The 20,685-nt window shown below is 55.2% G+C and overlaps 1 protein-coding gene across 2 annotated transcripts in view; it reads right to left on the bottom strand.

The window, feature by feature from the left end:
* LOC149427129 (pleckstrin homology domain-containing family A member 7-like) overlaps positions 1-20,455 on the bottom strand; it is a 40,751-nt gene extending 20,296 nt beyond the window's left edge. For both annotated transcript variants that reach the window (XM_089668232.1, XM_089668233.1), the window contains exons 1-5: positions 20,279-20,455; positions 20,067-20,139; positions 16,823-16,923; positions 8,206-8,366; positions 3,618-4,592 (exon numbers count right to left, since the gene is read on the bottom strand). In XM_089668232.1, the coding sequence (XP_089524358.1) occupies positions 3,618-4,592; positions 8,206-8,366; positions 16,823-16,923; positions 20,067-20,139; positions 20,279-20,440 (1,472 nt within the window). In that variant the 5' untranslated portion in view covers positions 20,441-20,455. The remainder of the gene's footprint in view (positions 1-3,617; positions 4,593-8,205; positions 8,367-16,822; positions 16,924-20,066; positions 20,140-20,278) is intronic.
* Positions 20,456-20,685: the final 230 nt, after the last annotated feature.

Here is a 20,685-nt window from a genome sequence, read left to right as displayed (position 1 = left end):
AACACCAGACCAGAACCCAACCCCCACAAACACCAGACCAGAACCCAACCCCCACAAACACCAGACCAGAACCCAACCCCCACAAACACCAGACAGTAACCAAACCCACTTTGCTTCTCTAATCATAAAATATTACCCACAGTGACTGCAGGTGGCGCTCTGTACCCAGAATACACGTCACATACAATACCCCACAGTGACTGCAGGTGGCGCTCTGTACCCAGAACACACGTCACATACAATACCCCACAGTGACTGCAGGTGGCGCTCTGTACCCAGAATACACGTCACATACAACACCCCACAGTGACTGCAGGTGGCGCTCTGTACCCAGAATACACGTCACATACAATACCCCACAGTGACTGCAGGTGGCGCTCTGTACCCAGAACACACGTCACATACAATACCCCACAGTGACTGCAGGTGGCGCTCTGTACCCAGAATACACATCACATACAATACCCCACAGTGACTGCAGGTGGCGCTCTGTACCCAGAATACACATCACATACAACACCCCACAGTGACTGCAGGTGGCGCTCTGTACCCAGAATACACGTCACATACAATACCCCACAGTGACTGCAGGTGGCGCTCTGTACCCAGAATACACGTCACATACAATACCCCACAGTGACTGCAGGTGGCGCTCTGTACCCAGAATACACATCACATACAATACCCCACAGTGACTGCAGGTGGCGCTCTACACCCAGAATACACATCACATACAATACCCCACAGTGACTGCAGGTGGCGCCCTACACCCAGAATACACGTCACATACAATACCCCACAGTGACTGCAGGTGGCGCCCTACACCCAGAATACACGTCACATACAATACCCCACAGTGACTGCAGGTGGCGCTCTACACCCAGAATACACATCACATACAATACCCCACAGTGACTGCAGGTGGCGCTCTACACCCAGAATACACATCACATACAATACCCCACAGTGACTGCAGGTGGCGCTCTGTACCCAGAATACACATCACATACAATACCCCACAGTGACTGCAGGTGGCGCTCTACACCCAGAATACACATCACATACAATACCCCACAGTGACTGCAGGTGGCACTCTGTACCCAGAATACACATCACATACAATACCCCACAGTGACTGCAGGTGGCGCTCTGTACCCAGAATACACGTCACATACAATACCCCACAGTGACTGCAGGTGGCACTCTGTACCCAGAATACACATCACATACAATACCCCACAGTGACTGCAGGTGGCGCCCTACACCCAGAATACATGTCACATACAATACCCCACAGTGACTGCAGGTGGCGCTCTGTACCCAGAATACACATCACATACAATACCCCACAGTGACTGCAGGTGGTGCTCTACACCCAGAATACACATCACATACAATACCCCACAGTGACTGCAGGTGGCGCTCTACACCCAGAATACACATCACATACAATACCCCACAGTGACTGCAGGTGGCGCCCTACACCCAGAATACACATCACATACAATACCCCACAGTGACTGCAGGTGGCGCCCTACACCCAGAATACACGTCACATACAATACCCCACAGTGACTGCAGGTGGCGCCCTACACCCAGAATACACGTCACATACAATACCCCACAGTGACTGCAGGTGGCGCTCTACACCCAGAATACACGTCACATACAATACCCCACAGTGACTGCAGGTGGCGCCCTACACCCAGAATACACGTCACATACAATACCGCACAGTGACTGCAGGTGGCGCCCTACACCCAGAATACACGTCACATACAATACCCCACAATGACTGCAGGTGGCGCCCTACACCCAGAATACACGTCACATACAACACCCCACAGTGACTGCAGGTGGCGCTCTATACCCAGAATACACGTCACATACAATACCCCACAGTGACTGCAGGTGGCGCTCTGTACCCAGAACACACGTCACATACAATACCCCACAGTGACTGCAGGTGGCGCTCTGTACCCAGAATACACGTCACATACAATACCCCACAGTGACTGCAGGTGGCGCTCTGTACCCAGAATACACGTCACATACAATACTTCACAGTGACTGCAGGTGGCGCTCTACACCCAGAATACACGTCACATACAATACCCCACAGTGACTGCAGGTGGCGCCCTACACCCAGAATACACGACACATACAACACCCCACAGTGACTGCAGGTGGCGCTCTACACCCAGAATACACGTCACATACAATACCCCACAGTGACTGCAGGTGGCGCTCTGTACCCAGAATACACGTCACATACAATACCCCACAGTGACTGCAGGTGGCGCTCTGTACCCAGAATACACATCACATACAATACCCCACAGTGACTGCAGGTGGCGCTCTGTACCCAGAATACACATCACATACAATACCCCACAGTGACTGCAGGTGGCGCTCTACACCCAGAATACACATCACATACAATACCCCACAGTGACTGCAGGTGGCGCTCTACACCCAGAATACACATCACATACAATACCCCACAGTGACTGCAGGTGGCGCTCTGTACCCAGAATACACGTCACATACAATACCCCACAGTGACTGCAGGTGGCGCTCTGTACCCAGAATACACGTCACATACAATAACCCACAGTGACTGCAGGTGGCGCTCTACACCCAGAATACACATCACATACAATACCCCACAGTGACTGCAGGTGGCGCTCTGTACCCAGAATACACATCACATACAATACCCCACAGTGACTGCAGGTGGCGCTCTGTACCCAGAATACACGTCACATACAATACCCCACAGTGACTGCAGGTGGCGCTCTGTACCCAGAACACACGTCACATACAATACCCCACAGTGACTGCAGGTGGCGCTCTGTACCCAGAATACACGTCACATACAACACCCCACAGTGACTGCAGGTGGCACTCTGTACCCAGAATACACGTCACATACAACACCCCACAGTGACTGCAGGTGGCGCTCTGTACCCAGAATACACGTCACATACAATACCCCACAGTGACTGCAGGTGGCGCTCTGTACCCAGAACACACGTCACATACAATACCCCACAGTGACTGCAGGTGGCGCTCTGTACCCAGAATACACGTCACATACAATACCCCACAGTGACTGCAGGTGGCGCTCTGTACCCAGAATACACATCACATACAACACCCCACAGTGACTGCAGGTGGCGCTCTGTACCCAGAATACACATCACATACAATACCCCACAGTGACTGCAGGTGGCGCTCTACACCCAGAATACACATCACATACAATACCCCACAGTGACTGCAGGTGGCGCTCTGTACCCAGAATACACATCACATACAATACCCCACAGTGACTGCAGGTGGCGCTCTGTACCCAGAATACACATCACATACAATACCCCACAGTGACTGCAGGTGGCGCTCTGTACCCAGAACACAAAGGCCGCCGCTGCTTGTTTCTGAAAATGCTGTTTGCCCGACTCTCTGGCTTTGGTCCTCTCAGCTCCTCATCTGCATTCCTTTACCCAGCTGGTGAGAAATCACTGAAATAAGCGGAGCAGCCAGGCAGAGAGCATTTCCAGGTCGGCAGATCGATGAATTCTACGTGTGTGTGGCTTCTACAGGAATCGTCTTACCTCTTGCCGTCGGCCTTCTGGACCTTCACCCATTGCTCCACCTGGCCCATCATGCTGCGCCGCTGCACATGTTTCTCCGGGTCGGCTCTGGGCACAAAGCCCCTCTTGTAGGTGTCGGCTCCGTTCTGCTCCACTGGACTGGTGTTGGTCCGGAAGGAAGCCGGCAAGGTCCCGTTCCTCTCCAGGATCTGCGGTTGGGGAGTCTGTGGGGCCGCATAGCGATACCTTTTGCTGAAATCGGTGAAGGCGGACTGCCGGTCGCTGTACAGAAAAGAATTCTGAGCTTTCCCCCCGTTGGTGTTGATGACGTTTTTGTGGGCGACGTAGTTGTCGCGGTCTCGCCCGTTCCGGTACCGCTCCGGTTCCTCCAAATCCCGGGAGTAGTAATCCTTGTCGATCCGCTCCTTGAATCGATCCTTCAGCCCGACCTCCCGCTGGCGGTCTTTGTCTCCGCCGGTTCGATGAAGTTCCTTCTCTGGCTCCCGCTGGCGGTCTTTGCCTCCGCCGGTTCGATGAAGTTCCTTCTCCGGCTCCCGCTGGCGGTCTTTGCCTCCGCCGGTTCGATGAAGTTCCTTCTCCGTCTCCCGCTGGCGGTCTTTGCCTCCACCGGTTCGATGAAGTTCCTTCTCCGGCTCCCGTTGGCGCTCCTTGTCTTCGCCATTCCGGTAGAGCTCCTTGTCTGCCGCCTCTCGGAAGCGTTCCTTGTCCCCCGTCTCCCGATAGCGCTCCTTCTCCCCCACCACCGGGTAGCGCTCTCTCTCACCTTCGTCTTGGTACCCGTCTTGGAGGCGCACGTCGCGGTACTGCTCCTTCTCTCCGGAGTTGCGCCGCGGTTCCTCGTTTCTGGATGGTGGCGGTTCTTTGGGTTTGGAGTAGTTGCTCCTCATCTGGACCGGCTCCGGCTGGGGAAACTCCTTGAAGGACTCGATGTGGTTGTTCACCGGGACCGACGGCCATTCCATGTCCACAATGTCCCTAAAACAAGTCAAAACATTTCTGTTAGACAAAAAATATATATTTCTGGGACAATAACTGAGGAATGGGGAGACACTGGGGGGGCTGCTATCCCCTCCACCCCCCTCCCCCCTCCATCTCCCGATGTGGCGAGTCATGGCGGTCCCTCTCCGGTGTGGCGAGTCATGGCGGTCCGTCTCCGGAGTGCCGGAGTCAATGCGGACTTTGGATGATGCTGAGCTCAGGACTCACAGATCGAATCCTCAGCTGACTCAATGTGGGATTCTGCAGACTCCGCGGCCGGGATAGAGACCCCGCGCTCTCCGCAGCGCTCCCGGGCGGCCCGGATCTGCAGCATTTCACAGACGATCGATGAAAGACGCGGCACAATGTCAATTAACAGCCGGCGTCCGTAAATGAGGAATAATCAGAAAATCGAGAAGCAATCCGCGGGTCGGGGGAGGGAGAGACTGCAGGAGATAAAGTGCAATCTGGAGGACGCCATGTGATATCAGGAGGGGGAGGAGATCATTCCTCGGACAATCATTGGGGGGCACACAGGGAAGATTTGGGGGTCATAAAATACCGACATTTCTCCATCGGACAAACTATTCGCTGGGATTGCCCTCCTTGGAGATCAGCAATGGCGGTCCTTGTACCGCGACGAGTCATCAATACAAAGATCAATCAATTGTCTGATTTCTGCCAATGGGGCAACAAACGATCGATGTCCATCCTCTGCAGAAAGCATTTCACCTTCTATCACACTGTGAGCAGCATCCCTGCTAATGGGGACTACAAGTCCCAGCATGGTGTCTCCTCATGTTGGGGACTACAAGTCTCAGCATGGTGTCTCCTCATGTTGGGGACTACAAGTCTCAGCATGGTGTCTCCTCATGATGGGGACTACAAGTCCCAGCATGGTGTCTCCTCATGTTGGGGACTACAAGTCTCAGCATGGTGTCTCCTCATGTTGGGGACTACAAGTCTCAGCATGGTGTCTCCTCATGATGGGGACTACAAGTCTCAGCATGGTGTCTCCTCATGTTGGGGACTACAAGTCTCAGCATGGTGTCTCCTCATGATGGGGACTACAAGTCTCAGCATGGTGTCTCCTCATGATGGGGACTACAAGTCTCAGCATGGTGTCTCCTCATGTTGGGGACTACAAGTCTCAGCATGGTGTCTCCTCATGTTGGGGACTACAAGTCTCAGCATGGTGTCTCCTCATGATGGGAACTACAAGTCTCAGCATTGTCTCATGATGGGGACTACAAGTCTCAGCATTGTCTCCTCATGATGGGGACTACAAGTCTCAGCATTGTCTCCTCATGATGGGGACTACAAGTCTCAGCATTGTCTCCTCATGATGGGGACTACAAGTCTCAGCATGGTGTCTCCTCATGATGGGGACTACAAGTCTCAGCATGGTGTCTCCTCATGATGGGGACTACAAGTCTCAGCATGGTGTCTCCTCATGATGGGAACTACAAGTCTCAGCATTGTCTCCTCATGATGGGGACTACAAGTCTCAGCATTGTCTCCTCATGATGGGGACTACAAGTCTCAGCATTGTCTCCTCATGATGGGGACTACAAGTCTCAGCATTGTCTCCTCATGATGGGGACTACAAGTCTCAGCATGGTGTCTCCTCATGATGGGGACTACAAGTCTCAGCATGGTGTCTCCTCATGATGGGAACTACAAGTCTCAGCATTGTCTCCTCATGATGGGGACTACAAGTCTCAGCATTGTCTCCTCATGATGGGGACTACAAGTCTCAGCATTGTCTCCTCATGATGGGGACTACAAGTCTCAGCATTGTCTCCTCATGATGGGGACTACAAGTCTCAGCATTGTCTCCTCATGATGGGGACTACAAGTCCCAGCATGGTGTCTCCATGCTCAGAATTGCTCAGCCATGCAGGTCCCATCGGAGGGAGAATTGTCAATAATCTAAGTTCTGAATTCACAACAATTCTTCTATTTAACATGGAAAAGAATTTGAAACAAAAATCTAAAACAAAGATGAGAACTTAACCCCTCCCCTTCTATCACAGGGGTACTACAACCCCCAATGTGGAGATCTGATCTCCCCGGAATCCCCCTCCAGACTACAACCCCCAATGTAGAGATCTGGTCTCCCCGGAATACCCCTCCAGACTACAACCCCCAATGTAGAGATCTGGTCTCCCCGGAATCCCCCTCCAGACCACCCAATATGGAGATCTGGTCTCCCCGGAATCCCCCTCCAGACTACAACCCCCAAAGTGGAGATCTGATCTCCCCGGAATCCCCCTCCAGACTACAACCCCCAATGTAGAGATCTGGTCTCCCCGGAATCCCCCTCCAGACTACAACCCCCAATGTAGAGATCTGGTCTCCCCGGAATTCCCCTTCAGACTACAACCCCCAATGTAGAGATCTGGTCTCCCCGGAATCCCCCTCCAGACTACAAGCCCCAATGTGGAGATCTGATCTCCCCGGAATACCCCTCCAGACTACAACCCCCAATGTGGAGATCTGATCTCCCCGGAATCCCCCTCCAGACTACAACCCCCAATGTAGAGATCTGGTCTCCCCGGAATCCCCCTCCAGACTACAACCCCCAATGTGGAGATCTGATCTCCCCGGAATCCCCCTCCAGACTACAACCCCCAATGTGGAGATCTGGTCTCCCCGGAATCCCCCTCCAGACTACAACCCCCAATGTAGAGATCTGGTCTCCCCGGAATCCCCCTCCAGACTACAACCCCCAATATGGAGATGTGGTCTCCCCGGAATCCCCCTCCAGACTACAACCCCCAATATGGAGATGTGATCTCCTCGGAATCCCCCTCCAGACCACCCAATATGGAGGTGTGGTCTCCTCGGAATCCCCCTCCAGACCACCCAATATGGAAATGTGGTCTCCTCGGAATCCCCCTCCAGACCACCCAACATGGAGATGTGGTCTCCTCGGAATCCCCCTCCAGACCACCCAACATGGAGATGTGGTCTCCTCGGAATCCCTCCAGACCACCCAATATGGAGATGTGGTCTCCTCGGAATCCCCCTCCAGACCACCCAATATGGAGATGTGGTCTCCTCGGAATCCCCCTCCAGACCACCCAATATGGAGATGTGGTCTCCCCGGAATCCCCTTCCAGACCACCCAATATGGAGATGTGGTCTCCTCGGAATCCCCCTCCAGACCACCCAATATGGAGATGTGGTCTCCTCGGAATCCCCCTCCAGACCACCCAACATGGAGATGTGGTCTCCTCGGAATCCCCCTCCAGACCACCCAACATGGAGATGTGGTCTCCTCGGAATCCCTCCAGACCACCCAATATGGAGATGTGGTCTCCTCGGAATCCCCCTCCAGACCACCCAATATGGAGATGTGGTCTCCTCGGAATCCCTCCAGACCACCCAATATGGAGATGTGGTCTCCTCGGAATCCCCCTCCAGACCACCCAATATGGAGATGTGGTCTCCTCGGAATCCCCCTCCAGACCACCCAATATGGAATATGGAGATGTGGTCTCCTCGGAATCCCCCTCCAGTAATGTATAAGTACCCCCCCTCCCCCAGTGACCTGTAGGTTGTAGGATATAGCTCTCGGCACGCACCCCTGTGCACCCCACACTGCCTCTTGTTTTCGGGGGTGCTCTGGACGAGGGTCGCCTGGTTCATCGCCCGGATCCAGCCATTCATGTCCTCCTGGGTGTCAGCGCTGAAGTAGTACGTCCTCATTCCCGCGTTCTCATGCTCTCGGTGCTGGATGTACGCACGCATGCTATTGTGTACCGCCTGAGACAAGAACACACCCCCAGCGTCAGCCAATGTTCCGTGTGCCGGGACACCCCACTGGGACCCCCCCACCCACCATAGAATTCACTACACAAAGGGGTCACCTACAGATCTACACAGGAAAGTCACAGACCATACAAGATGGAGCTCATCTCCACCGACTACCGGGGTCCAGCCACAGACACAGGTGTGTGGGAACAACCAATGGGAGGGGGGAGCAGAGACAGGTGTGAGGGAACAACCAATGGGAGGAGGGAACAGAGACAGGTGTGAGGGAACAACCAATGGAGGAGGGAACAGAGACAGGTGTGAGGGAACAACCAATGGGAGGGGGGAACAGAGACAGGTGTGAGGGAACAGGCCAATGGGAGGAGGGAACAGAGACAGGTGTGAGGGAACAACCAATGGGAGGGGAGAGCAGAGACAGGTGTGCGGAAACAACCAATGGGAGGAGGGAACAGAGACAGGTGTGAGGGAACAGCCAATGGGAGGAGGGAACAGAGACAGGTGTGAGGGAACAACCAATGGGAGGGAGAGCAGAGACAGGTGTGCGGGAACAACCAATGGGAGAAGGGAGCAGAGACAGGTGTGTGCAGGAACAACCAATGGGAGGGGGAGCAGAGACAGGTGTGTGGGAACAACCAATGGGAGGGGGGAGCAGAGGACAGGTGTGTGCGGGAATAACCAATGGGAGGGGGGAACAGAGACAGGTGTGCGGGAACAACCAATGGGAGGAGGGAACAGAGACAGGTGTGCGGGATCAACCAATGGGAGGAGGGAACAGAGACAGGTGTGCAGGAACAACCAATGGGAGGGGGAGCAGAGACAGGTGTGCGGAAACAACCAATGGGAGGAGGGAACAGAGACAGGTGTGCGGGAAAAACCAATGGGAGGGGGGGAACAGAGACAGGTGTGCGGGAACAACCAATGGGAGGAGGGAACAGAGACAAGTGTGCGGGAACAACCAATGGGAGGAGGGAACAGAGACAGGTGTGCGGGAACAACCAATGGGAGGAGGGAGCAGAGACAGGTGGTAGGAACAACCAATGGGAGGAGGGAACAGAGACAGGTGTGTGCGGGAAAAACCAATGGGAGGGGGGAACAGAGACAGGTGTGCGGGAACAACCAATGGGAGGAGGGAACAGAGACAGATGTGTGCGGGAACAACCAATGGGAGGAGGGAACAGAGACAGGTGTGTGCAGGAACAACCAATGGGAGGAGGGAACAGAGACAGGTGTGTGCGGGAACAACCAAATGGGAGGAGGGAACAGAGACAGGTGTGCAGGAACAACCAATGGGAGGAGGGAACAGAGACAGGTGTGCAGGAACAACCAATGGGAGGAGGGAACAGAGACAGGTGTGCAGGAACAACCAATGGGAGGAGGGAACAGAGACAGGTGTGCAGGAACAACCAATGGGAGGAGGGAACAGAGACAGGTGTGCGGGAACAACCAATGGGAGGGGGGAACAGAGACAGGTGTGCGGGAACAACCAATGGGAGGAGGGAACAGAGACAGGTATGCGGGAACAACCAATGGGAGGAGGGAACAGAGACAGGTGTGCGGGAAAAACCAATGGGAGGGGGGAACAGAGACAGGTGTGCGGGAACAACCAATGGGAGGAGGGAACAGAGACAGGTGTGCGGGAACAACCAATGGGAGGAGGGAACAGAGACAGGTGTGCGGGAACAACCAATGGGAGGAGGGAACAGAGACAGGTGTGTGCGGGAACAACCAATGGGAGGGGGGAACAGAGACAGGTGTGTGCGGGAACAACCAATGGGAGGAGGGAACAGAGACAGGTGTGTAGGAACAACCAATGGGAGGAGGGAACAGAGACAGGTGTGCGGGAACAACCAATGGGAGGAGGGAACAGAGACAGGTGTGTGCAGGAATAACCAATGGGAGGTGGGAAAAGAGACAGGTGTGTGCAGGAACAACCAATGGGAGGAGGGAACAGAGACAGGTGTGTGCAGGAATAACCAATGGGAGGAGGGAACAGAGACAGGTGTGTGCGGGAACAACCAATGGGAGGGGGAACAGAGACAGGTGTGTGCGGGAATAACCAATGGGAGGGGGGAACAGAGACAGGTGTGTGCGGGAACAACCAATGGGAGGGGGGAACAGAGACAGGTGTGTAGGAACAACCAATGGGAGGGGGGAACAGAGACAGGTGTGTAGGAACAACCAATGGGAGGAGGGAACAGAGACAGGTGTGTAGGAACAACCAATGGGAGGAGGGAACAGAGACAGGTGTGCAGGAACAACCAATGGGAGGAGGGAACAGAGACAGGTGTGTGCGGGAACAACCAATGGGAGGGGGGAACAGAGACAGGTGTGTGAGGGAACAACCAATGGGAGGGGGGAACAGAGACAGGTGTGTAGGAACAACCAATGGGAGGAGGGAACAGAGACAGGTGTGTGCGGGAACAACCAATGGGAGGTGGGAACAGAGACAGGTGTGTGCGAAAACAACCAATGGGAGGAGGGAACAGAGACAGGTGTGCAGGAACAACCAATGGGAGGAGGGAACAGAGACAGGTGTGCAGGAACAACCAATGGGAGGAGGGAAAAGAGACAGGTGTGCGGGAACAACCAATGGGAGGGGGGAACAGAGACAGGTGTGCGGGAACAACCAATGGGAGGAGGGAACAGAGACAGGTGTGCAGGAACAACCAATGGGAGGAGGGAACAGAGACAGGTGTGCGGGAAAAACCAATGGGAGGGGGGAACAGAGACAGGTGTGCAGGAACAACCAATGGGAGGAGGGAACAGAGACAGGTGTGCAGGAACAACCAATGGGAGGAGGGAACAGAGACAGGTGTGCGGGAACAACCAATGGGAGGAGGGAACAGAGACAGGTGTGTGCGGGAACAACCAATGGGAGGGGGGAACAGAGACAGGTGTGTGCGGGAACAACCAATGGGAGGAGGGAACAGAGACAGGTGTGCGGGAACAACCAATGGGAGGAGGGAACAGAGACAGGTGTGTGCAGGAATAACCAATGGGAGGTGGGAAAAGAGACAGGTGTGTGCGGGAACAACCAATGGGAGGAGGGAACAGAGACAGGTGTGTGCAGGAATAACCAATGGGAGGAGGGAACAGAGACAGGTGTGTGCGGGAACAACCAATGGGAGGGGGAACAGAGACAGGTGTGTGCGGGAACAACCAATGGGAGGGGGGAACAGAGACAGGTGTGTGCGGGAACAACCAATGGGAGGGGGGAACAGAGACAGGTGTGTGCGGGAACAACCAATGGGAGGGGGGAACAGAGACAGGTGTGTAGGAACAACCAATGGGAGGGGGGAACAGAGACAGGTGTGTAGGAACAACCAATGGGAGGAGGGAACAGAGACAGGTGTGCAGGAACAACCAATGGGAGGAGGGAACAGAGACAGGTGTGTGCGGGAACAACCAATGGGAGGGGGGAACAGAGACAGGTGTGTGAGGGAACAACCAATGGGAGGGGGGAACAGAGACAGGTGTGTAGGAACAACCAATGGGAGGAGGGAACAGAGACAGGTGTGTGCGGGAACAACCAATGGGAGGGGGGAACAGAGACAGGTATGTGCGGGAACAACCAATGGGAGGAGGGAACAGAGACAGGTGTGTGCGGGAACAACCAATGGGAGGAGGGAACAGAGACAGGTGTGTGCGGGAACAACCAATGGGAGGGGGGAACAGAGACAGGTGTGTGGGAACAACCAATGGGAGGAGGGAACAGAGACAGGTGTGTGCGGGAACAACCAATGGGAGGAGGGAACAGAGACAGGTGTGTGCGGGAACAACCAATGGGAGGGGGGAACAGAGACAGGTGTGTGCGGGAACAACCAATGGGAGGAGGGAACAGAGACAGGTGTGTGGGATAAAGGTGGGTGTTAGGCGTTCGTAAGTCAGCAATGGACAGGAACAGAGCTGGAACGTTGGCGGGAGAGGTCAGCATTGGACTATGGAGGACATATAAGAAGGTGGGGCTAACTCACCTCACTGACCCCGCCTATGACTACAATATCTGTTTTGGGTGGACTGATCCTTTAAGTGACATTCTCTATCCCGCTAATCCCAGGAGGTGGTTCTGCGCTCCCTATAGACGGTCAGATCTGGAGGGACGGTCTGTACTCCAGATATTTGTTGGACATTCACAGACCTGACCACGGGATTGTAATCTGTACCGGAATCCCCGACAACCACATCGACCAATCACATTACATCCAGGGGACAGGCCCTCCCCCGACCAATCACATTACATCCAGGGGACAGGCCCTCCCCCGACCAATCACATTACATCCAGAGGACAGGCCCTCCCCCGACCAATCACATTACATCCAGAGGACAGGTCCTCCCCCGACCAATCACATTACATCCAGAGGACAGGCCGTCCCCCGACCAATCACATTACATCCAGAGGACAGGCCCTCCCCCGACCAATCACATTACATCCAGAGGACAGGTCCTCCCCCGACCAATCACATTACATCCAGAGGACAGGCCGTCCCCCGACCAATCACATTACATCCAGAGGACAGGCCCTCCCCCGACCAATCACATTACATCCAGAGGACAGGTCCTCCCCCGACCAATCACATTACATCCAGAGGACAGGCCCTCCCCCGAACAATCACATTACATCCAGAGGACAGGCCCTCCCCCGACCAATCACATTACATCCAGGGGACAGGCCCTCCCCCGACCAATCACATTACATCCAGGGGACAGGCCCTCCCCCGACCAATCACATTACATCCAGAGGACAGGCCCTCCCCCGACCAATCACATTACATCCAGAGGACAGGTCCTCCCCCGACCAATCAGATCCAACCTATATAATGGATACAACCCGACAGAATAGAGCAGAGCCGTCCTCGGGGGGGAGAATCCGATACAAAGTATCCAGAGGAAGTCTTCACATCCCACATTACAGAGCAACATGGAGGAGACCCCAACACACTCCATGTACCCGACACCAGAGACCCCAACACACGCCATGTACCCGACACCAGAGACCCCAACACACTCCATGTACCCGACACCAGAGACCCCAACACACTCCATGTACCCGACACCAGAGACCCCAACACACTCCATGTACCCGACACAAGAGACCCAAACACACTCCATGTAGATGACACCAGAGACCCCAACACACTCCATGTAGATGACACCAGAGACCCCAACACACTCCATGTACCCGACACCAGAGACCACAACACACTCCATGTACCTGACACCAGAGACCACAACACACTCCATGTACCCAACACCAGAGACCCCAACACACTCCATGTACCCGACACCAGAGACCCCAACACACGCCATGTACCCGACACCAGAGACCCCAACACACTCCATGTACCCGACACCAGAGACCACAACACACTCCATGTACCCAACACCAGAGACCACAACACACTCCATGTACCCGACACCAGAGACCCCAACACACTCCATGTACCCGACACCAGAGACCCCAACACACTCCATGTACCCGACACCAGAGACCCCAACACACTCCATGTACCCGACACCAGAGACCCCAACACACTCCATGTAGATGACACCAGAGACCCCAACACACTCCATGTAGATGACACCAGAGACCCCAACACACTCCATGTAGATGACACCAGAGACCCCAACACACTCCATGTACCCGACACCAGAGACCACAACACACTCCATGTACCCGACACCAGAAACCACAACACACTCCATGTACCCGACACCAGAGACCACAACACACTCCATGTACCCGACACCAGAAACCACAACACACTCCATGTACCCAACACCAGAGACCCCAACACACTCCATGTATCCGACACCAGAGACCCCAACACACTCCATGTATCCGACACCAGAGACCCCAACACAGTCCATGTACCCGACACCAGAGACCACAACACACTCCATGTAGATGACACCAGAGACCCCAACACACTCCATGTACCTGACACCAGAGACCCCAACACACTCCATGTACCCAACACAGGAGACCCCAACACACTCCATGTACCTGACACCAGAGACCCCAACACACTCCATGTACCCAACACAGGAGACCCAAACACACTCCATGTACCCGACACCAGAGACCCCAACACACTCCATGTACCCAACACAGGAGACCCAAACACACTCCATGTACCCGACACCAGAGACACCAACACACTCCGTGTACCCGACACCAGAGACCACAACACACTCCATGTAGATGACACCAGAGACCCCAACACACTCCATGTACCTGACACCAGAGACCCCAACACACTCCATGTACCCAACACAGGAGACCCCAACACACTCCATGTACCTGACACCAGAGACCCCAACACACTCTGTACCTGACACCAGAGACCACAACACACTCCATGTACCCGACACCAGAGACCACAACACACTCCATGTAGATGACACCAAAGACCCCAACACACTCCATGTACCCGACACCAGAGACCACAACACACTCCATGTACCTGACATCAGAGACCCCAACACACTCCATGTACCCAACACAGGAGACCCAAACACACTCCATGTACCCGACACCAGAGACCACAACACACTCCATGTACCCAACACCAGAGACCACAACACACTCCATGTACCCGACACCAGAGACCACAACACACTCCATGTAGATGACACCAGAGACCCCAACACACTCCATGTACCTGACACCAGAGACCCCAACACACTCCATGTACCTAACACAGGAGACCCCAACACACTCCATGTACCCGACACCAGAGACCCCAACACACTCCATGTACTTGACACCAGAGACCCCAACACACTCAATGTACCCGACACCAGAGGCCCCAAAACACTCCATGTACTTGACACCAGAAACCCCAACACACTCCATGTACCCGACACCAGAGACCCCAACACACTCCATGTACCTGACACCAGAGACCCCAACACATTCCATGTACCCGACACCAGAGACCCCAACACACTCCATGTACCTGACACCAGAGACCCCAACACATTCCATGTACCTGACACCAGAGACCCCAACATACTCCATGTACCTGACACCAGAGACCCCAACACACTCCATGTACCCAACACAGGAGACCCCAACACACTCCATGTACCTGACACCAGAGACCCCAACACACTCCATGTACCCGACACCAGAGACACCAACAAAATCCATGTACCCGACACCAGAAACCCCAACACACTCCATGTACCTGACACCAGAGACCCCAACACACTCCATGTACCTGACACCAGAGACCCCAACACACTCCATGTAGATGACAGCAGAGGATGGGACACCCTGGGTAGAAGGTTCTCTCACCCCATCTCTGGCTCCGGGCGGCTCGGTCTATGCGGGGCGATTGGCAGCGCTGCTCTGGGACGGACTCATCACTAACATGAACTGACAGGCAGAGCCGGCTGTGGTGGGATCAGCAGTTCTGGCAGTGATGTCATCCCCCCGTCTATTCATCCCGCACCCCTCCCCCACCACCAATCACCAGCGTGTACCACCGAGGGGGGCAAATAATGGGGGCCCACCCCAAAACAACTCTCTCTGGGATTCTATTGATGAGATCCCTGGGCTGAGTTCCCGGGTCTGTACACCCGCTGTGCCCATTATGAGGGGTTCCCACCATCCCTGTGCTGAGTTCCCGGGTCTGTACCCCCGCTGTGCCCATTATGAGGGGTTCCCACCATTCCTGTGCTGAGTTCCCGGGTCTGTACACCCGCTGTGCCCATTATGAGGGGTTCCACCATCCCTGTGCCCATTATGAGGGGTTCCCACTATCCCTGTGCTGAGTTCCCGAGTCTGTACACCCGCTGTGCCCATTATGAGGGGTTCCCACCATCCCTGTGCTGAGTTCCCAGGTCTGTACACCTGCTATGCCCATTATGAGGGGTTCCCACCATCTCTGTGCTGAGTTCCTGGGTCTGTACCCCCACTGTGCCCATTATGAGGGGTTCCCACCATCTCTGTGCTGAGTTCCTGGGTCTGTACCCCCACTGTGCCCATTATGAGGGGTTCCCACCATCCCTGTGCCCATTATGAGGGGTTCCCACTATCCCTGTGCTGAGTTCCCGGGTCTGTACCCCCGCTGTGCCCATTATGAGGGGTTCCCACCATCCCTGTGCTGAGTTCCCGAGTCTGTACACCCGCTGTGCCCATTATGAGGGGTTCCCACCATCCCTGTGCTGAGTTCCTGGGTCTGTACCCCCACTGTGCCCATTATGAGGGGTTCCCACCATCCCTGTGCCCATTATGAGGGGTTCCCACCATCCCTGTGGGGTGTTTTCAGTGTCATGCAAATAGTGACTTTCAGGGAGTCGGGACTCATACAGGTGTTGCTGGTAGTGGGATGCAGTGGAGGGGGAGGGGAGACAATAAGGGCGGAGCCTAATAAAATCTTTATTACAACTTGCACCATGCAGAGCGGAAGGTCGGGACACGGAGAAGGGAGGGGGGTTACCTTGAAGGAGTACTTGCGGTTGATGCGATCCTCGGGCCCCGCGGGGGAGATGATGTATCCTGGGAGCGGAATACTCCCCAGTATGGACTCCTCTTTACTGTCTGAGAGAAGAAATCCGAGAATCACCCGGCGATCCGTGCAGAGCGCAGACTGAGCGCAATTCCTGGCTGCACCTCTTCATACATCCCCCGCCATCCCGCCGCAACACCCCGCTACACCCTGCACGCCGCTACACCCCGCTACACCCTGCACGCCGCTACACCCCGCTACACCCTGCACGCCGCAACACCCCGCTACACCCTGCACGCCGCTACACCCTGCACGCCGCAACACTCCGCAACACCCTGCACGCCGCTACACCCTGCACGCCGCAACACCCCGCTACACCCTGCAACACCCTGCACGCCGCTACACCCCGCTACACCCTGCACGCCGCTACACCCCGCTACACCCTGCACGCCGCAACACCCCGCTACACCCTGCACGCCGCTACACCCTGCACGCCGCAACACTCCGCAACACCCTGCACGCCGCTACACCCTGCACGCCGCTACACCCCGCTACACCCTGCACGCCGCTACACCCCGCTACACCCTGCACGCCGCAACACCCCGCTACACCCTGCACGCCGCTACACCCCGCTACACCCTGCACGCCGCAACACCCCGCTACACCCTGCACGCCGCTACACCCTGCACGCCGCAACACCCCGCTACACCCTGCACGCCGCTACACCCCGCTACACCCTGCACGCCGCAACACCCTGCATGCTGCTAAAACCCGCACGCCACTACACCCCGCTATACCCTGCATGCTGCTACACCCCGCATGCTGCTACACCCCGCTACACCCTGCACTACCCTGCACCCCACTACACCCTGCATGCTGCTACACCCCGCTACACCCTGCACTACCCTGCACCCCACTACACCCTGCATGCTGCTACACCCCGCTACACCCTGCACTACCCTGCACCCCACTACACCCTGCATGCTGCTACACCCTGCACTACCCTGCACCCCACTACACCCTGCATGCTGCTACACCCCGCTACACCCTGCACTACCCTGCACCCCACTACACCCTGCATGCTGCTACACCCCGCTACACCCTGCAGCATTCCCTGCACCGAGCAGAGCATCGCATTCTGTGTATATACTCCTGTGCAGTGTGACACACCGAGGGTGGAGGAGAGACGGAATGTGACACCAAGACAAAGAATTTCACGGAGAGGGAATATAATATACCAAAATCTGCCAGATACCTGGAGGGGTGAAAAGGTAGACCCCCCCAACTCTCCCCCCCCCCTCCTTCCTGCAGAATGTGCAGAGCCATAGGAGGTGATATAATGGGGTGACCCCTGACTCCCCCATAATTTGCAGAGGCATAGACCATGATGTAATGGGACGACCCTTGACCCTCCACCCGACTCCCCACTGTTCTAGAATCAGAGGGAGTGACCTCTGACCCCCTCTTTCCAAAAATGTACAGAACCACAAAAGGGGATGGGGTAACCCTGACCCCCGACCCCAAAATGTGCAGAGCCTTATAAAGTTATGTCATGAAGCATTAAGTGACACCCCCATACTGTGCAGAGAACATGATGTAATGGGGTGACCCCTTACCGCTCCCCAGAATGCACAGTCATAGAAATGTAATGGGGAGACCACTGACCCTCCCCACCCCATCCCCACCACTGACCCCCTCTTCCTGAAAATGTACAGAGTCATAAAAGGGGATGTAATGGGGTAGCCTTTAACCCCACCCCTAAAATGACTCCTGTATGTGCAGAGCCATAGAAGAGAATGACTCCTGTCCTGACCCCCCATGTCCCCCCATAATGTGCAGAGCCATAGAAGAGGATGACTCCTGATCCCCCCCCCCCATAATGTGCAGAGCCATAGAAGAGGATGACTCCTGATCCCCCCCCCCCCATAATGTGCAGAGACATAGAAGAGGATGACTCCTGATCCCCCACGTCCCCCCATAATGTGAAGAGCCATAGAAGAGGATGACTCCTGATCCCCCCCCCCCATAATGTGCAGAGCCATAGAAGAGGATGACTCCTGATCCCCCCCCCCATAATGTGCAGAGCCATAGAAGAGGATGACTCCTGATCCCCCCCCCCCCATAATGTGCAGAGCCATAGAAGAGGATGACTCCTGATCCCCCCCCCCCCATAATGTGCAGAGCCATAGAAGAGGATGACTCCCGATCCCCCCCCCATAATGTGCAGAGCCATAGAAGAGGATGACTCCTGATCCCCCCCCCCCATAATGTGCAGAGCCATAGAAGAGGATGACTCCTGATCCCCCCCCCATAATGTGCAGAGCCATAGAAGAGGATGACTCCTGATCCCCCCCCCCCCCATAATGTGCAGAGCCATAGAAGAGGATGACTCCTGATCCCCCACCCCCCATAATGTGCAGAGCCATAGAGGAGGATGACTCCTGATCCCCCCCCCCCCCATAATGTGCAGAGCCATAGAAGAGGATGACTCCCGATCCCCCCCCCATAATGTGCAGAGCCATAGAAGAGGATGACTCCTGATCCCCCCCCCCCCATAATGTGCAGAGCCATAGAAGAGGATGACTCCTGATCCCCCCCCCCATAATGTGCAGAGCCATAGAAGAGGATGACTCCTGATCCCCCCCCCCCATAATGTGCAGAGCCATAGAAGAGGATGACTCCTGATCCCCCACCCCCCATAATGTGCAGAGCCATAGAGGAGGATGACTCCTGATCCCCACCCCCCATAATGTGCAGAGCCATAGAGGAGGATGACTCCTGATCCCCCCCCCCCATAATGTGCAGAGCCATAGAAGAGGATGACTCCTGATCCCCCCCCCATAATGTGCAGAGCCATAGAAGAGGATGACTCCTGATCCCCCCCCCCCCCCATAATGTGCAGAGCCATAGAAGAGGATGACTCCTGATCCCCCCCCCCCATAATGTGCAGAGCCATAGAAGAGGATGACTCCTGATCCCCCCCCCCCATAATGTGCAGAGCCATAGAAGAGGATGACTCCTGATCCCCCCCCCCATAATGTGCAGAGCCATAGAAGAGGATGACTCCTGATCCCCCACCCCCCCATAATGTGCAGAGCCATAGAGGAGGATGACTCCTGATCCCCCCCCCCCCATAATGTGCAGAGCCATAGAAGAGGATGACTCCTGATCCCCCCCCCCATAATGTGCAGAGACATAGAAGGGAGTGTAATGGGGGTGACCCCTGACCTCTCACCTTTGTAGTAGAATAGGCAATAGTCGGACAGAAGGAACCATCTCCTCTTCCAGAGCTTCATGCCGGAGCTGTCCTACAGAGGAGATGAGTACAGATCAGCCAGACATGTATACAGAGACTACATCCTATAGAGGCCTCCTCTGCACTGTTACATACAGTATCTGCCATGTTGTGTGAACTCCAAAGTCGGGAGAGGCTTGGGTGGGACTCACCTGTTTGTAGAGCCATCCTCTCACCAGGACCGGGACATTCGGGTTCCTCTTGATGGACTGGTCTCTCTTGCCGAAGCTGTAGGCTTTACTGTTGGACTTCAGAACCTGGAGACACAAGAGAACATTGGTGGGGATCTCGTCTACTGGAAGGATGATGTTCATGGATCAACAAAGGACAGCAATGACCCGAGAACAATGGGAGGTTCCCGCGGCCATAGAAGCTGCCGGTAATGATGAAAGGATTGTCAATGGAACCGGACATTTCCGTGAGCAATGCGCTCAGTCCACACGCTGGGAACCATCCGGACTGCGGTGATTGGTGCAGATAGAACGGGTTTTGTATCAAGGTGAATAAATCTGAAGCTGATGGTCAAAAACAACCCCCCCCCCGTGATTCTGGTGTTCCA

Source organism: Staurois parvus, unplaced genomic scaffold (genome assembly GCF_062004578.1).
Source record: "Staurois parvus isolate SC_StPar_1 unplaced genomic scaffold, SC_StPar_1.0 ptg003990l, whole genome shotgun sequence".
NCBI lineage: Eukaryota > Metazoa > Chordata > Amphibia > Anura > Ranidae > Staurois > Staurois parvus.
The sequence above is the reverse complement of the archived record's forward strand: the minus strand, read 5'-3'. Positions and strand labels throughout refer to the sequence as shown.